The 18468-nt window shown below is 36.9% G+C and overlaps 1 protein-coding gene across 48 annotated transcripts in view; it reads left to right on the top strand.

The window, feature by feature from the left end:
- RIMS1 (regulating synaptic membrane exocytosis 1) overlaps positions 1 to 18468 on the top strand; it is a 490129-nt gene that overhangs the window by 329123 nt on the left and 142538 nt on the right. For 16 of the 48 annotated variants that reach the window (XM_043510488.1, XM_043510494.1, XM_043510496.1 and 13 more), the window contains one exon: positions 1279 to 1368. The exons of 14 other annotated variants lie outside the window; for them this stretch is intronic. In XM_043510488.1, coding sequence (XP_043366423.1) covers positions 1279 to 1368 — 90 coding nt within the window. Of the gene's footprint in view, positions 1 to 284; positions 363 to 1278; positions 1369 to 9738; positions 9823 to 17337; positions 17416 to 18468 lie in introns of all 48 variants that reach the window. 18 more of the 48 variants (XM_043510483.1, XM_043510486.1, XM_043510457.1 and 15 more) reach the window with 4 other exon arrangements.

Below are 18468 nucleotides of genomic sequence, written 5' to 3' on the forward strand. Positions count from 1 at the left end.
CAAGGTATTTTAGTTCCAGAGGAAAATTCGGACCTACGATGTTACTTTAAATTTACTTATGTGAGTAGGTTTACTGAGGAGATCTGGTCCTGAAATTACATGTTGGTTGAACCAAGAAAAGGATACATGGAGAAATCTATGCATATACCAGTTCAAACTTGCTATAGTATTATGCACATTACATAGTCTTCATTCTAGTTAACATTGTTCTACTTTTACCTATACTTCCGTTTCTGGCATGCTTTGTTTTTGTTTTTGTTTTCTTCTGTTCTTCCACATTCAAGAAATTCTGTTAGGCACTATAAAACGTTACCACCCAAGATGCCTTTACTAGAGAATGGTACTCACTGGAATATTTACAGGTAAGTAAATATTCACTTAAATTATTTAAACAAACATACACATTATAATAATATAGTGGTACTTTCCAGAAAACTTTAACAGATAAAAACATATACTTATAAACATAACTAGATTCAACTATCTAAAATTAACTCTCACATAAGTGACAAACACTTGCAACCTCTGTATTGTCTAGAATTCTTCTATCATTAAACTCTACTGAAATGTCAGTATTGGAGTTAAGTAGTATTACAGTTTTCTTTTCCTTATGTCTCAGTTCGTTCTTTATGTGTATGGTTTTGATTACATGTGAAATTAAATTTTATTTTTATTTTAAATAATTTTAATTTATAAAGCTCAACTCTGCCTGCATGTGCTAAAACCAAATCAGTGATTAGACAGGATATTTCACTCCTTCGTGATTGCCTTAATGCACAAATACCAAGATTTACAGACGAACTATTGGTTAGGTAAGAACTGAGTAGAAGTGCCCCTTCCTGTTTAGTATGTAATATAGTTTTCTAAAGTAAATTAGCTTCACTCTAAAGTATTTTTACTTGAGATATACTGTATCCTGTCCTTCTGTGTTGGTATAGCAGTTGTTACTAGTAATAAATATTTAGATGTATTGTTTTAGTATTTCCCATTCCACTTTCTCATAAGTATATATTGTTTAGTCTCCTTTTATGGTCTTAGATACTTGAGATTTTTTATGCAAACAAGTTCAAACATAATCTTTCATTTGGTTTTATTTTTTAAACAAACATTTGTATTGTCATCTAGTCAGCTCTTTTACACCTTTATTAATTAAATCATTGTGATACCACATTTTTATGTAGAGAACATTATTTTATTATTTAATATCTAACATTGTGTTCCTTTCTTTGTTTTCTTTTTCTTTCTCTTCTACCATTGGATGCAATGCACTGGCACTAGTGAACTACAGCCCTCTCTTGACAGGGCTAGGAGTGCTAGTACCAACTGCTTGAGACCAGATACTAGTTTGCATTCACCAGAACGAGAAAGGTATAAAGTAAAGACTTATGAATTTCTTGTCATCTGTGCTGGTGAACTTTGTCAGTTTTGTTTGTTTCTCCATATGAGTCTTCTACATGTCTGTACATTCATATCTGCTTTGGTATTTGTAGACATTTTTGCCCCTATACTCATATATGCCATGCAAATTGTGTGTTGCAGTTTATAATTGCTTCTGGCTTCTTCTTCCCCTATTTTTAGTTCAAGCTGATGTCATTGTTTACAAAAGTCCTCAGTATGCTGATAATAACACTGCAGTGTTAAGTGAGGTGAAGGAGCACCACTTGATTGTTAATCTTCATTATCATCTGCTAAAATATACTACTTTTATTTCTTGCCCATTCTGCAGATTGCAAATGAGATGGTGACATAAAATTTCAAATTATATGAATTAGGATGCAAATCGTGAAATCAAACTCTTATTTTTCAAATCAAAATTGTAATTTGTATAAGAGTATTAATTTCCACAAACAACCAACCAACTACATTATTTTCTTAATCTAATCTGCCATATCTATTGTTTGTTTAAATTATAAATCAAAACAATTTAATTATCTTTGCACTATAAAACACTGTATTTAGTTTACATAAGCTTTACGAATACATTTTCAGCAATTTAAATGAAATATAGTTGTACTTGTTATGTTGAATAGAAACATTTAATGGATGCTTTCTGAACTTTCACCTTTAAAGCTAGTGTAGTTCAAAGCCACAGGGAAACCAAATACTATGGACAGATTTTGTAATTAGATGTGAGTATGTCTTAACAGAGAATTTTTGAATGTTTGCAGTATTTTTGTCTAAGAATTCTTGTTTTCTATAGCTTGAAATCCTGACCCCACTAACATCAACAGTAAAACTCACATTGGCTTCAGTAGGAGTAGGATTTAGCCCATGGTGTAAATACTCAATTGATATGTAGGATAATGTGAATTTGCTCATCAGTCAGTCCAGAAAAATTGGTTATTGAAATTAGCAGACCACTGAGCATTTTTGCTGTTGTAAAGTGATGAGAGGAGTAACAAGCAATCCATAACTAAGGCCTAGGATATTAATATAAACTTTTTGTATGGTTTTAGCAACAACAAAAATATTCCAAAAAATAGTTATATTTTCAAAGCAGGACATGAGGTTTGCCGTATTAATTTCAAGGGAAATCATGCCACTAAAACACTGTACATCATTTTGAAAATTCTGGGAACAATAGCTGGTCACCATTAAAACATCTAGTCATTGGGAAAAAAATCTTCTCTGAACTCAAATCCCAACTTTGAAGCTATGTACAAGCATCATGTTTCCATGATGGACAGAGTCCCCTGGGAGGCTAATATGAGGGGGAAAGGAGTCCAGGAGAGCTGGCTATATTTTAAAGAAGCCTTAGTGAGGGCATAGGAACAAACCATCCCGATGTGCAGAAAGAATAGCAAATATGGCAGGTGACCAGCTTGGCTTAACAGAGAAATCTTGGGTGAGCTTAAACACAAAAAGGAAGCTTACAAGAAGTGGAAACTTGGACAGATGACTAGAGAGGAGTTTAAAAATATTGCTCAAGGATGCAGGGGTTTAATCAGGAAAGCCAAAGCACAATTGAAGTTGCAGCTAGCAAGGGATGTGAAGGGTAAGAAGGGTTTATATAGGTACGTTAGCAACAAGAAGAGGGTCGGGAAAGTGTGGGACCCTTACTGAATGGGGGAGGCAACCTAATGACAGATGATGTGGAAAAAGCTGAAGTACTCAATGCTTTTTTTTGCCTCTGTCTTCACAGACAAGGTCAGCTCCCAGACTGCTGCACTGGGCAGCACAGTATGGGGAGGAGTTGAGCAGCCCTCAGTGGTGAAAGAACAGGTTAAGGACTATTTAGAAAATCTGGACATGCACAAGTCCATGGGTCCGGATCTAAAGGATCTGAGGATGCTGAGGGAGTTGGCTGTTGTGATGGCAGAGCTATTGGCCATTATCTTTGAAAACTTGTGGTGATCGGGGGAGGTCCTGGATGATTGGAAAAAGGCAAATATAGTGCCCATCTTTTAAAAAGGGAAGAAGGAGAATCTGGGGAACTACAGGCCAGCCAGCCTCACCTCAGTCCCTGGAAAAATCATGGGGCAGGTCCTCAAGCAGGTCCATTTTGAAGCAATTGGAGGAGAGGAAGGTGATCAGGAACAGTCAACATGTATTCATCAAGGGCAAGTCATGCCTGACCAACCTGATTACCTTCTATGATGAGATAGCAGGCTCTGTGGATATGGGGAAAGCAGCGGACGTGATATATCTTGACTTTAGCAAAGCTTTTGATACGATCTCCCACAGTATTCTTGCCAGCAAGTTAAAAAAGTATAGATCAGATGAATGGACTATACGGTGGATAGAAAGCTGGCTAGATCATCGGGCTCAGCAGATAGAGATTAACGGCTCAATGTCTAGTTGGTGGCCGATATCAAGCAGAGTGCCCCAGGGGTCGGCCTGAGGCCGTTTTTTTTCAACATCTTCATTAATGATCTGGATGATACGGATAGATTGCACGCTCAGCAAGTTCATGGATGACACTAAGATTGGGAGAGAGGCAGATATGCTGGAGTTTAGGGAAAGGCTCCAGAGTGACCTAGACAAATTGGAGAATTGGGCTAAAAGAAATCTGAGGAGGTTCAACAAGGACAAGTGCAGAGTCCTGCACTTAGGACAGAAGAATCCCATGCACTGCTACAGGCTGGGGACCGACTGGCTAAGCGGCAGTTCCGCAGAAAACGACCTGGGGATTACAGTGGATGAGAAGCTGGATATGAGTCAACAGTGTGCCCTTTGATTCAAAGAAGGCTAACAGCATATTGGGCTGCATTAGAAGGAGCATTGCCAGCGGATTGAGGGAAGTGATTATTCTCTATTCAGCACTGTTGAGGCTACATCTAGAGTATTGCATTCAGTTTGGGGCCCCCCACTACAGAAAGGATGTGGGAAATTGGAGAGAGTCCAGCGGAGGGCAATGAAAATGATTACGGGGCTGGGGCACATGGCTTACAAGGAGAGGCTAAGGGAACTGGGCTTATTTAGTCTGCAGAAGAGAAGAGTGAGGGGGGATTTGATAGCAGCCTTTAACAACCTGAAGAGGGGTTCCAAAGAGGATGAAGATAGGCTGTTCTCAGTGGTGGCAGATGACAGAACAAGAAGCAATGGTCTCAAGTTGCAGTGCTGGAGTTCTAGGTTGGATATTAGGAAAAACTATTTTATTCGGAGGGTAGTGAAGCACTGGAATGGGTTACCTAGGGAGGTGGTGGAATCTCTATCCTTAGAAGTTTTTGAGGCCCAGCTTGACAAAGCCTTGGCTGGGATGATTGGGTTGGGGCTGGTCCTGCTTTGAGCAGGGGGTTGGACTAGATGACCTCCTGAGGTCTCTTTCAACACTAATCTTCTGTGATTTTTGCCCATCAGGTTTTCAGCCTGGTATGGAGTAGAAATTACAACATTGGTTGATGATCTCCTCTTAGTGAACAGTGTCCATGTTGATCCTTTGAGGTCTCTCAGCAATCTGTAATACCATTGAAAATAAGGTTTAGTTAAATAGCCTGTAGTCCCTAGCTAGAGTATATAGTATCACTTTGGAGATGTTCTGTTTCTAGCTTTATTAGAAGTCCCATAGGATGGTTGTGGGTATTTGTTTCTGTCCCATGGGATCTCTTATGTGGGATACCCACAGAGTTCAAATAGTATATGATGCTTTTGTGGTAAATAATAAGATGACTTGGGTTGTGACTCCATCGACGTACTGATGAGATGCCGCTCTTTTAATCAGACCCAGATGGTATTTGTTTTTCCAATGCCTGTCCAATTTTGAGAGCAAGATGCAAAAGTTGAATTTAGAATAACACAAAAGCAATGCTTTCAGTTGTGGGGGGGGGTGAGATTTTCCAGGGATTTCAGACCTCATTGTTTAATGTAGCTGTCTTCTCTTCATCCAAGAGGTTAGCAATCTGTTAGCTATATTATACTTCATCCAGAGCCATATGTTGAATTTTTTTCTTATTTGCTTTGGTGGACTTTTTCTAGAATTTATTTGTAAGATTTTATTCAGCAGATACCAGTTACTCCACATATTGAACCATGGTTGGTTTGTTACCATCATGTCACAGTTTCTGAAGTACATTCTCCTTTTATGGAGAAGTGTAAATAAAGAATTCCTATGGTGGTATTCCAGATTTCCTTCACAGGAATTATAAAATGTGTTCAGGCTCCCTTTTGTCTCAGAAAATATAAAGTAAATGAAGTGTGAAATATGAAGTTTAAAGTGCCTGCACTTGCATTTTGAACAAGGTGATATGGGCTGTGTTTAGTGTACTGACAATAAAGCACTTTGTATGCACATTAATGTTTTATTGGAAATAGTATTGATCTTTAAACTCTGTGTAGTATTGTACTTGTCATCTGAAATGCTACATCAGACATTTTTAGTTCCTTAACAATAGAATATAGACTATAACATTCAGTAGCCTAGCCTTACTGTACAATCATTCGGAGAGTTTTTATTCTTGTTTTTGAAAACTTTTTTCAACATAAATTTGCAAGGTTTCATACAGCTGGAGTTAAGCTCTTCATATATTGTACCTTGGTTGCTCTTTGAGCATCAGGACGCTGCATCTGTATAATTTAATCTTAACATAACTCCATTTGAACACTGTCAGGTGGAATGCTGGCACTGGCTTTCTGCCCAGTGTTCCTGTTAAAGGCATCATTGCATGCCTTCCTCTGTTACTTTATATGGCAATGGGTCCGTACAAATGGCAATCAGAACTTCACAGGACATGCCCAGAAAGCTTCCCTGTTCCTAAGGCTGCTTAAATAAATTGCTGTGCTGTGTTAGTGGTGGCAGAAAATGTTGAAATATACATTGCATTTCACTGAGTGCCAAAGGCAACTTCATTTATACAATTTGAGTGGTATATGGGCAAACTTTCTCATAGTTGACAGATAAGAACTACACAATTTTAAGTTATTTGGGAAGGGTCCTACTGGGAAACAATAAGGAAGACTGTTTAAAACACAGTGCCAGTGAATTGTAGGAGTAGGGAAGGGAAAGGAATGAATTTGGTACCAGTGGATGAAACCAAGCCATTGAGCTTAACTGCAGATGTGAATAGAGCAGATTACCTAGCCATGGCCCAAGGCTGAGTTAGCTCCCTCTTTAAAAACTCTGGGCTGGTGAATGTACTTTGACTATATAATATAGATAAATATCAATCAATAAATAATTATAGTAATAATAATGCCAAGGGTTTCTTCAGCATTTGCTCCTCCACTATAGGTAACTGAAGGCAGAACATGCCTAGCTAGGGTGACCAGACAGCAAGTGTGAAAAATCGGGAGAAGAGGTGGGGAGTAATAGGAGCCTATATGAGAAAAAGATCCAAAAATCAGGACTGTCCCTATAAAATCAGGACATCTGGTCACGCTATGCCTAGCTGAAAAATATGGATTCTGTGAATTAGGCCTCATCTATACTAGAAACGTCTGCCGGTATAGTGCTGTCACTTAGAGGTGTGATGATTTTTTTAAAAATTTCTATACCGATAAAAGTCCTCCCATAGCTGCAGTTATACCATAATTACATAAAAGAGCTTTTGCTTTTAATATTTTTAATATTGGCTGCTCTGGAATGATGACTTGATTGGGATTTTTGAGATGGTAAACTCTGGTACCTTTATCTGGTCTCCATGACCTTATGAAATCCTAGGATATAGATACTTGATGAAATTCCCATGAATAGTTATTAAAAAAATTGGAGCTATCATTTGTTCTTGATCTAATCGGCCCTATTCTGCTCCAGGATCACAATATTTTCATATTTTTATAAATCGATTAATAAAACAAAACACCCTCTAACATTAGGAAAGTAAGTGTGTTTACACTGCATGTTTTTTAGAGTTCTTGTTTGACTGTGACTATTTGTATTAGAACTGATTACATAACAATATAACAGTTGTTTATATTAGGTATGCACTATGTTGTTTTTTTTCCTCTTTTCAACCAGTGTAGAAGAGAGTACATTGTTGCATGTTTGTCTGCATTGTAATGTTGCACATGCTTTGTACAATATATAACAGGGGTGGCCAAACATACTGGCCCTCCAAGCTGCATATGACAATCTTCAGAAGTTCGAGAGTCGGGGTGCACCTGCCAGGGGTCGGGGCTTGGGCTTCAGCCCCCTGAGAGGCACCTGATGGGGCACAAGGCTAAAGCCCCAAGACTCCCCTCCCTGCTAGGCAGAAGCCCCTACTGTACCATCCCACTACAAGGAAGAGATCCCAAACTCCCCCCCAACCAGTCTGGTAGGTGGAGAATGTCGGGGGGTCTGGGGAGTTCTGTCAGCCACTCTCTAACTGTAAAAGAGCCGCATGTGGTTTGCGAGCCACAGTTTGGCCACCCCTGGTATGTAAGGTTAAGCACCATTGAAATTTACGGAAACGGAGTATGCTGTCAACGTTCATAATGCATGATGAGCAAAATTAATAACATTCTATAAAAATGCAATTTAATATTTGTAGAGGATATCAGCATATTAAGGGCTTTGACTGAGTGCACTGATGCATTAACATTTTCTTTAACCCTTGCTTTGGAGAGAAAAAGTAACTAACTGCTAACAACCTATTCCCTTTGGAATCTTTTAAAAGAGCTACCTAAATGTGAAGTGATGCTAAATCTCCCTGAAACTTTTGTTATTTGCATGTTCCATAAGTGAAACACTGTTTCTTAACAAATGGACTGGAAGGTTGCCTCAGAAAGTGAATAGTTCATGTAAAATATTACTCTGCTAATGTAAATATATATAGATACACAAAATGATTTCTTGCCTGTATTTTCAAAACTAAGCAGTGTTAGGTTTATACTATATTATCTTTCCATTGTGATTGAGCCTTTTTATTGTTCCAAATCAAATGAGCTTTTGAAAGAAAAAACTACTACAAATACGAATGTTCCCCATGCTGATTAAAGATTTTTTTCTTTCATTTATAAAATCAATAAAAAGAGACTGGCATGAACTAATAAAACTTGATTGCACATTTTTTTAAAATATAAAAGACATTTTATAAGTTTGCACTAGTCCAGGCACACAAATATATACTAATTAATTTCTCTTTACTAACATGCACATTTACAATATTTACCATAAATATAACATTATTAGCTTGACTATTAAATAAGGATATAATTTATTTAACCTAGACTCAACAATAATAGTTAATATATTAAACTTCTTAAAATAATAATTATACTTAGCAAGATTTGAGAGAGCTTCTTGCTCCCAAGTGTTGCCTTACCTTTTTGGACAAGTTAACTTCATAGAATCATAGAATATAAGAGTTGGAAGGGACCTCAGGAGGTCATCTAGTCCAACCCCCTGCTCAAAATTTGATGAATCTCATCTCTTCTACTTGTCTCAGCTATATAAAGGAATTCAACTCAGAAGTCAATAGTGGCTGATCCTGCCTTTTAAAAATTTATTGTCTGTCTCTGTAACAGTGCTCAGCAACAAAAGAACCTGGGATGGATGGTGTCACAGGCTCTCCTCCTCGAAAATAAATAGTCTTTAATGAGCATGTAATGTAAAGAGTAAAAACACATGCTTGTCACCAAGAAAGCATTACCCCTCTTGGAAGATGTAATATCCTCCAATGCTGCATTACCCAAAAAACTTTCAGAGCTCCTGTGTCTTGGCAGCCTCAAAGAAAATTTTGGACTGCACAGAGCCCTTCCATTGCACATTAAATAGGGGTCTCTACAAGCTGATGAGTAGAGCAGATAGTGACATAGGATGACCTCTAGGAAAACAGATCACTTTATGCCCCACATTCTGCAGTTAGCAGTGTAACATGATGCTTTAATCCTCTTAAGGGTCTCTTTGTAATTTAAAACCATGTATTTTTACTGGAAAAATTTTGTTCAGTGCAGTTAATGGGGGAATAAACCCTTGGGAAAATGAAAGAGGAAAATAACAGCCAGTCAACACCTGAAAAGTTCTTCTAGTTCATAATTCCAACTTCTTATATGAATAACAGGTTTTTAGATTTTCTAGCATTTGAGGATGTTTGAAATACTGTATATGCCATGAAAATTATTTAAATCACTCTAAATTGTGCATGCTTGTACACTCATTATAATTGTTTGTGTAGTTTAGTGCTATATAGAAAATATACCACAACAAACAGCCATAAGAATAGTGTATCCAAATTTATAAAAAAATTAGTAAGAATTATTGTATTAAAAACAATCAATTTCATTACTTTTTGGGGTACTTTTCCAGTCTCGATGCCCATACCTATTTTAATTTTTTCACTCACTAAATATTTTTTTCCTGTTTTATTAATGGGCAAACAGGAGTAGATGGTCCCCCTCCCTAGAGAGGAGACGACCTACTAGTCCCAGGATTCATATCCAGCATGCATCTCCGGAGGATGACAGGTACTAGCCAACTCCTCCTAACTGAAAAGGGGCTTACTGCATCTTGCACTCTGAGAGAAGTATAACAAAGTTTTAAAAAGATATTTAATAAACTTTAACTATGACAGAATCAAAGTAAAGTGTCAGCTCAAAATTCATTTCTGCATTTTGTTGAATTATTATAAAGCACCTAGGAATTTGCCCCTAGTCAAGTCTTCTGATGGTGTGAACATTCCAAGGGATAGTTTCTGAAAACAAGATGTCTAATCTGATGTAGAAACTTCCATATTAATGGACTCTTCATTCTTCCCCCCCACCCCCCGGTTTCTGTAAATGTAGGGTTTTTTCCCCTGTGGTGCTTTATAATATATGTATCTGTCAGAGAGCCTATTTCTTCCTTTTTTTTTTAATTTAACCTCAATAATGTTTCTTTCTCTGAAAAATGCTTATGAGAAAAAAATCAGATACACAGAGAGAGAGACATATTAATTGGTATATATAATAATTGGCATGGTTATGAAATTCTTTCATAAATGAAGGTTATCTTCAGGGGCAGGTTTCCCTACAAGGTAGGTTTTGACCAATAATGCCAGTGCTTTGGATCCAGTTTATATGCTGATTTGCCAATTGTGATGAATGTAAGCACCTTCCATTGTTTTGTTTCTTGCTCTGGTTTTCTTCTTCAAATCAGTTTTGATGCCTTGTATTTTTAATAGTAACATTCTTCTCATATGTTGTCATTTCTTCTACTAGATTCACTTTTTAAATCAAATAAGATATTAATTCAGCACTTTGAATGTAACGCAAGAGCAAGATTTTCTTCCTACCCTTTAAATCCTGATGTGTTATAGTAAATCTGCTCATTCTTAATTTTTAAAAAAGTGTTTATGCAGCTCTTATGAGGTTTAACTCTCAAAATTACAGTATACAAGTAACATTACAGTTTCTGTAGTGCTGATCTTCTCTTTCTGCTTAAGAGCACCTACATTTATGCCAAAGTCTGTTTTGCCTTGCCTTGGAAATATTGCCACCAACTTTAGTGGGAATACTATAGCTATACCTGGATTCCATTTCTATGCGCAATAGTATGTTTTTAAATTATCACATGATGTTTTTTAATTCCAAAACTGGCTCCATCTTGCAGTCACTGCATACCTAAACATTTAATTGACTGTACTACTGAGTCGAATATGATCTCTGTTTTTGTATTTTGATACTTCCAAAAGGACATTATTAGTAAAGATAGTACAATTAGTAAATATAGTCCGTATTTATGTAACCTAGTGGATGGTTTAGGTTAAGAATTAAGTAGAAGTTAAGCTAACTTAGGCCTAAAACCTAAGTGTAGAGGAGTATGGGAAATTGGAGTTGCTAGTGTGAGAAAGTTGGAGATAAGTTGGAGACAGCAAGACAGGAAATTTGAATTTAGCAAGGACATGATTTAGGGTTATATTGCTGCGATGTTTTGATTATAACTGGTTTGGTCAAGGTTTTTAATAAGTGTTTTGAGAATTTTGGAATGTTGTATTAAAATGCTATCTATATTGATAGAATGGGAAGTAAATGCAGAAGTAAATTTAAATAATGTGTAAGGTAAAGAGCCAATAAGCAAATGATGGAAATATAATTATGATAAGGGGTAGTTTAATGTTAATTAATATTATAATAGATTGAAAAAGGCATAGCCTTGCAACATTGCAGGGGAGCGCCAATTAGCTGTTAGATTTCAGGATTATAAAGCTGTACTTCACGCTGTTGTCAGTGGACTGATTACTCACTGATATACACTATTTCATCTTTGAACATATGTATAATTGTAGTATTGTGTAGGTAGTAATTGCATATCTGTTTGCTTACCTAATCATTTTCCTTTTGAATAAAGTCTGCTTGTATTATTTAAAGTGTTGCCCAATGGTCCTCTGCTAAACAAATTTTCTGTAATTACAGAATTTTCTATAGCCAACCTGAAAACTAAGATGGGGTTTATTAGACTCTTATCTTTAGCAACTTAATATTAATTGGGAGCATTTCAAGATAAAGGTTACAAAAGGTTACACTTTCTAAACAATGGGCATTTTTGAGCAACTCTTTCCTCTCACTATAATAGCCCTTTGAAGTCCATTAAAAGTCTCTCATTGACTTTGATGGATAAGGCCCATCATATGTATGGCCCCTGGGAGAAATCCTGACCCCATTGACATCAATGGTAGTTTTGCCACTGACTTCAGTGGATCCAGCATTTCACTCTAATACTACAATCCTTACTTAATCATCTTTATTCTTGGTGTCATTGGGACTTTTGCCTGAGGACTTCAAGATTGTAACCATAGAGTGTACTCCCATCATCTGTTTTTCTGTCTTTATTTGAATAAGTTTATTACATTAAAGTGTCTGCATAAGAGGAAAACTATTATGGTAAAAGCTTTTAAATCACGAAAAAATTGTAAAATTCTCAGTTTGATATAAGTGTCTTTCTATAGACATTGTAAGAAACAGTAAGAAGAAACATTTTTCTTTCTTTTCATTTATGTCTCGTTGGTGTGATTTCCTGGCTGAGGTGCAGAAAAAGGCATGCATTAATGCCGTACTCTTTTTGCTACTCAGATGCTGCTTATTTACACTTTCTTCTGTCTCCACGACAGACAGAATTTACAGCAACTTAGGCTCCTTTACAGAACAGTAGAATATGGATGTCCAACAAGTAGGTGAGAAGTCCAATTTATACAGTCTACTCATCACCTCTGAATTTGGCCCTAAGAATTTAAAGTGGTTTAACTTCCTTATCTGGGATAAAATATATTTATTCAGTTATTAGGGGTAGATGAACCTTTGGGTACTTGACTAGTTTGTTGTAACTGAAACCCATTTCCTGATCCGTTCCCAAGAGTTAAGTTATTCAATTTTTAAATACACCACACTCCCTTGCCCATTAAGCAGACTTTTGTTGCAAAGGAGTAGGATTGAATATGGTGATACTCTGCTTATGTAGTTGACTCACAATCCCAGAGCAATTGTATATTTCTGCTAGAATGATCAATAGTGAAATAGTTAAAGCTAAGATTTTAAATCAGTATCATCTTTTTTCTTTTTCTTTTCTATTCAGTTCACTTTGTGTATAATGTAAAAGAGAAAACCAAAACCAAATTACATTTATACAATTAGAATTCTCTTACATTTTGTACTAATTATTGTACAAAATCTGTTCTACCTTAAAAATCTGTTTCACAAGCAATTCTGTATATTAGCTAGTACCATTCAGTACTAGACTTTCCCATCTTTGGTATGCTTTTGTGAAGGCTTGTCAAAATAACAACTGATGGTTGAGGGGAGGCTCTGAGTGACACCCTGGGTTACTTGACTAGCTTTTCATAGCCAAGTTTAAATCCTGACTTCACAGATAAATTGAATTTGACAGCTGTCATGTCAGACTCCATTTGTGTACATCCCAGAATTATCATACAAATTGGACCAATTTGCATTCTGTGCTCAAGATATACAATACATATATTAACTCAAAAATATTAAAAAATCGTGGGTTTGTTTTCTTTTTTTTCTTCTTTATGATATGTTATAAAGACCTCAGAGTTTTTTACCCCTTGTTTGTTTTTCACATTAGAAATTCAGATCCTGTCTAGCCTTCAAGATTTTATGATTATAGTTGAACTAGGGAAAAGGTAATATCACAAGTGATGAGAGGAGCCAAGTGAGTGAAAGTTGAGCAATTGACAATAGAAGGGACTTTTATTTGGACTATTTGTTTTATTAACAGTATATATTTAACTTCAATCGCTAATTAACATTTTGGCTAAAAGAAGCTTCTGTTAAAATTCAACATTCTTGTCCCTTTCCATTAAAGTGTGAAAGCTCTCAGTAAGCCTCCCTGAGACCTTCCAGAGTCTTTCAGCAAAACCAGGGAAAACCAAACTTGACATTCTTGATATAATTAAGGTAGAAATGCAGAAAACAGTTTTAAAAGCTTTCACACTCCTTTATAAATTATAAAGAAGCAAAGCAAAAAAACAAACAAATAAATAAATAAACCCACAAAAAACAAAGTCCAGAAACCCAATTTTTTAAAATAGCCTTTGAAAATTTCCTTAAAATGAATACATTGTCTTTTGAAGGAAAATAATGATATATTTTCTCAAATAGGTTATAGTTTAACCTGACACTGAGCTACACTTTAAGATGACCTCAGATTTGGGACACAGAGAATCCTCACTTCCAAAATTTGAATAACCTGCCTGTATACTAGAAAGGGCACCTCAATTAACTACAGATTTGGAATTAGTTGCATCCATATAAAGCAAGCTAAGGTGCTTTCAAAAGTCTGATAAGGAATACAGACAAACAGACATCAGAAACAGAGAGACAAGATGGGTGAGGTAATATCTTGTATTGGACCAATTTCTGTGAGTGAGAAAACAAGCTTTTCAATCATATAGAGTTCTTCTTCAGGTCTGGTCTGAAGAAGAGCTCCCCGTGTCTCAAAAGTTTGCTTCTCTCACCAAAAGAAAGTGGTTCAATAAAAGATATTGCCTCACCCACCTTGTCTGTCTAATATCCTGGAACCAACGTGGCTATGACTATACTGCATATGTCAGAAACATGTTAACTATATCTGTATTTGTTATAAATTATAATTTTCATCAGCAAGATATGAGCAAAGAAATCCTCCCTCATTTTTTTAAAAACAGTAACAAATAGATATGTTTTTCCCCAGAAATTAAAAGTAAAACATTTACTTTAAATAAATCAAATTGTAAAACTCTTACTTCCAAACTAACATCCACTTGTGAAAACATACAATTAAGTTCTATAGAAGTAGGAGAAACCAGTGTCAATCTTTACTTTCTAGCCTGGGATGTGGCCTTTGTGATATCATCCACTTTCTGGAAGGCAAGAAAAGAAGAGGTAGAGGCTTATCTTCACCTAGGCAAGAATTAAGAGGTCAGGCACAGTATGTATATATGGAATACTGTGTAATCCTGTTTGTGGTGCCAATCATTAAATGGTGCTGACCTCACATCGAATTGTTGAGAAGGGTGGGCAGAAACAAGAATTCTTCACTACCCAGCTGCCCCAGCTTGTATCTCTGGGACGTATTGATCCTTTTGTTGTGGAGGCCCTTCTTCAAATTACTTAGCTCACTATTTTACACTGAAAGTAAGTTTAAGAATTTGAGAGATCTTGACTATCTCAACTTCCTTCAGTCAACTTGCTCTTGACAAATAGTAAACAGCAGGAGTTTCATCCATGCCATCAAAGTCTCTTAGGTGGGCGCAGCTTGCTGGAAATGCTACTGTGGGGGAGGCTAAATTTAGGAGGAGAGACGCCACCATGCAGACAGATGTCCCTATGTCAGGTGAAGAAAAAAATATCAAAAATTTGGCACAAAGGTTCACTCTGTCTCTAATCTTACGTTTTCTTAAAGAAATATTTCATAAGCCATTTGTGCAAAATAATAAGGCATCATAATAAGGCATCACATTTAGATTTTCTAGAATCAACACATATATTGATTCCAAACATGCAGGACAGCTCACATGTGGGCAAGCCAGGGAAGAGAACAGACCTTCAACCCTCAGCTCCTGAGGGAAGGCCCAAGGGAAGGCAGGAACTTTTCTGACAATAACTGTTTGAAGGTCTCTCTCTGAGAAAAGAGAAGGCCTGATTCTAATACAATCTGAGAGGGAGGCACTTCCCAGTCTCTCTTTTACTAACTCTGTTGATTTCATAGATTCATAGATATTAAGGTCAGAAGGGACCATTATGATCATCTAGTCTGACCTCCTGCACAACGCAGGCCACAGAATCTCATCCACCCACTCCTGCAAAAAACCTCGCACCTATGTCTGAGCTATTGAAGTCCTCAAATCGTGGTTTAAAGACTTCAAGGAGCAGAGAATCCTCCAGCAAGTGACCCGTGCCCCATGCTACACGGAAGGCGAAAAACCTCCAGGGCCTCTTCCAATCAACCCTGGAGGAAAATTCCTTCCCGTCCCCAAATATGGTGATCAGCTAAACCCTGAGCATATGGGCAAGATTCACCAGCCAGATACCCAGGAAAGAATTCTCTGTAGTAACTCAGATCCCACCCCATCTAACATCCCATCACAGGCCATTGGGCCTATTTACCATGAATATTTAAAGATCAATTAATTGCCAAAATCATGTTATTCGTTCCCCTTGGTTTTTGTTTATGGACTATCCTGAAAGTGGAGAGACTTTGAAGGGACCTGGTTGGAGGGCCAAGTCACAGAAAGAGGCAGACCACCGCAGCAGTGGAGAGAGAGCTGCCATGCCACACCCCACCTCAGGGAGGTGCGAGCGGTGAAACAACCCCTTCACATATGGCCAATGCTGTGTTATGTTCACACATGGTAATCAGTGAGGCTACTAGTATGAGCAAACTTACTCATGTATGAGTTTGTAGAATCAGATCCAAACTGAATAGGGGACATTTTTTTCCCATTTCTTAAAGGGGTCTGCAAATAATGAAGAATAAAAAATAAACTTTTAAAACTATGAAAATTACTCAACTGCGTCTTCTAAAGTTAGAGATATGGCCTTATAGCAAATCTTGCACTTTTCATTATATAGTGATAAGTAGTAATAGCCACATAATTTTTCAGTCAGTTTGGCACTGACATTCAGAAGTCAAAGATGAACATCTTAATTTAAGATAGCTGAAAGGCTGAGGTTATACTATAAAGCATTACTAGATATCTTATTTATCCTGTGTAACTGAGTTTGGTACCTGGAAAAAAACCCAGACCTACAGATCGAGTCTGGAAAAAAGTTCTCTTTTGTACAGTGGCCTGCATGTGAAAACTGACAGAACAGTTATATTTAAGTCAAATTGTGAGTTCTGGATAAATTGTAAATATGTTAAAAGAGTTTAAGCATAAAATGAAAATAGTATAGAAATTACAAGAGAGATATTTTGACCATCATTAGAATACATTTTTTTAAAATATTCTTGCTGGGTCAGTTTGCTGCCTTCATGTGATTATTGAGCAGTTACTTATCACGCCAGCAAAACATCTGGTAATTTTAGTATGGATATTTAGGAAAGTTTCCTTAAATGCAAACAGAATTTATTTGATTTTAATCAAGATAACTTGCCAGTACTTAATAACAAAATATTATTTTTTCAAATACTACTAGAATTTTCATTTGGATTGAGGAAGAAGCATTTATCTATTATTCTAATGGACAAATTTTTAGATTTATTCTCAATAAGGAAAATGGCAATTGGTGAGCTACAGTGCTGTAGTTCAATATAGATTTTACATTTTTCAGTCACTGATGTTTTACTTTTGTACTTACCATGGTGTCACAGATTTGTAAAATATCCCCTTTAAACATATGAATAAAGGGAACATCAGAAATGCAGTTTGGTCAGTACTTAGTACCTGAATGCTATTGGGTTATATATTTTGATTGCATGTCTCCATCTTCACTGCATGTGACCATCTCTCTGTTTCTGTCCATTCTGTCCAATTCACTTCCATGTTTCCAAAATTTGTGAAGAACAAGGACGCTGGAGTCTTGCATTCCAAAACAAGACAGTATAAACCACCTAAGTGCTAAACCTGGAGCAACACAGAGGTATCTTTATTAAATCAAATTTAAGTTCCAAGTAAATTCTAATTTATGAACCGTGAACAATTTCCTTCCCTGACAACATGCTCTGTTATAAATATTGTATTTAATATGCTTTTTCATTCTCTTTATAGCTAAATATACATTATAGCTGTTTGTTTTTTCATACTAACATATTTAACCTCTTTATATATAGCGCACTAAGTGGCTAAATTTGAACATGGAGTAAGTGCCCACCATATACATGTATGCACTCTCTGGACATTGGGCACAGGCATTAAAGCATATATTGGGTGCACAGCTCCCACTTATTTGTCTCATGAGCTGGGCACAGCAGTTGAGTCTGCATGGATAAGGAGAGGGGTATTATAATTTGCTCTTGGAAAAGGGCAGCAACAAATCACCACCCTCCAGAACAAGGGGAAAGCACAAAGTGAATTGTGACTCAAGGTGTGCTCCCCCAGGAGCAGACCAGAGAACTGATTATGACAGTCTCAATTCTTCCCTTGCTCTCTCTTGGGAAGCAGTAAGTTTCTTCACCCCTTTTCATAGAGCAGCTTATTCCTGCCTGTGTGCTCAGCACATAAACAGGTGTAACCAGGGCTCTTCCTATTCCCAGTCCTTCTCTTCCCACCTGTTTGTAGTGAGGAGAATCAGGCACTGATTCTGGGGCACTCCCACTCCCCCGGCAGTAATAGTCACAATCTGAGCAGGGCCAGTTGGGAGTAAGAGGAAGGTGATCTTACTCTGCTGCATAGTCCTCTAAGGGCTGAGATAATCTAGCCAATGAGTAGCCCCATTGAACTAATTGAACTCAATGGGGCTACTCAGATACTTAAAGAAAAACACATACTTCCATGTTTTGGGGCCTTCAAAGACAGTTGCAGCATCTGTAAAGAATCTTAAATACTAACACAGATCTCCTGATTTATGCTCCTTAAATTTGGCTGCATATAGGGGAGTAAAAGAATTATGTAAGGAAAATAAATGCAACGGAAGTTTAAAGTAAAGCGCATGGTGGGGAACAGGATTATACCTGTTAATTAACTAATTTTTGTA

The sequence above is a fragment of the Dermochelys coriacea genome, chromosome 3, assembly GCF_009764565.3.
Source record: "Dermochelys coriacea isolate rDerCor1 chromosome 3, rDerCor1.pri.v4, whole genome shotgun sequence".
Taxonomy (NCBI): domain Eukaryota; kingdom Metazoa; phylum Chordata; order Testudines; family Dermochelyidae; genus Dermochelys; species Dermochelys coriacea.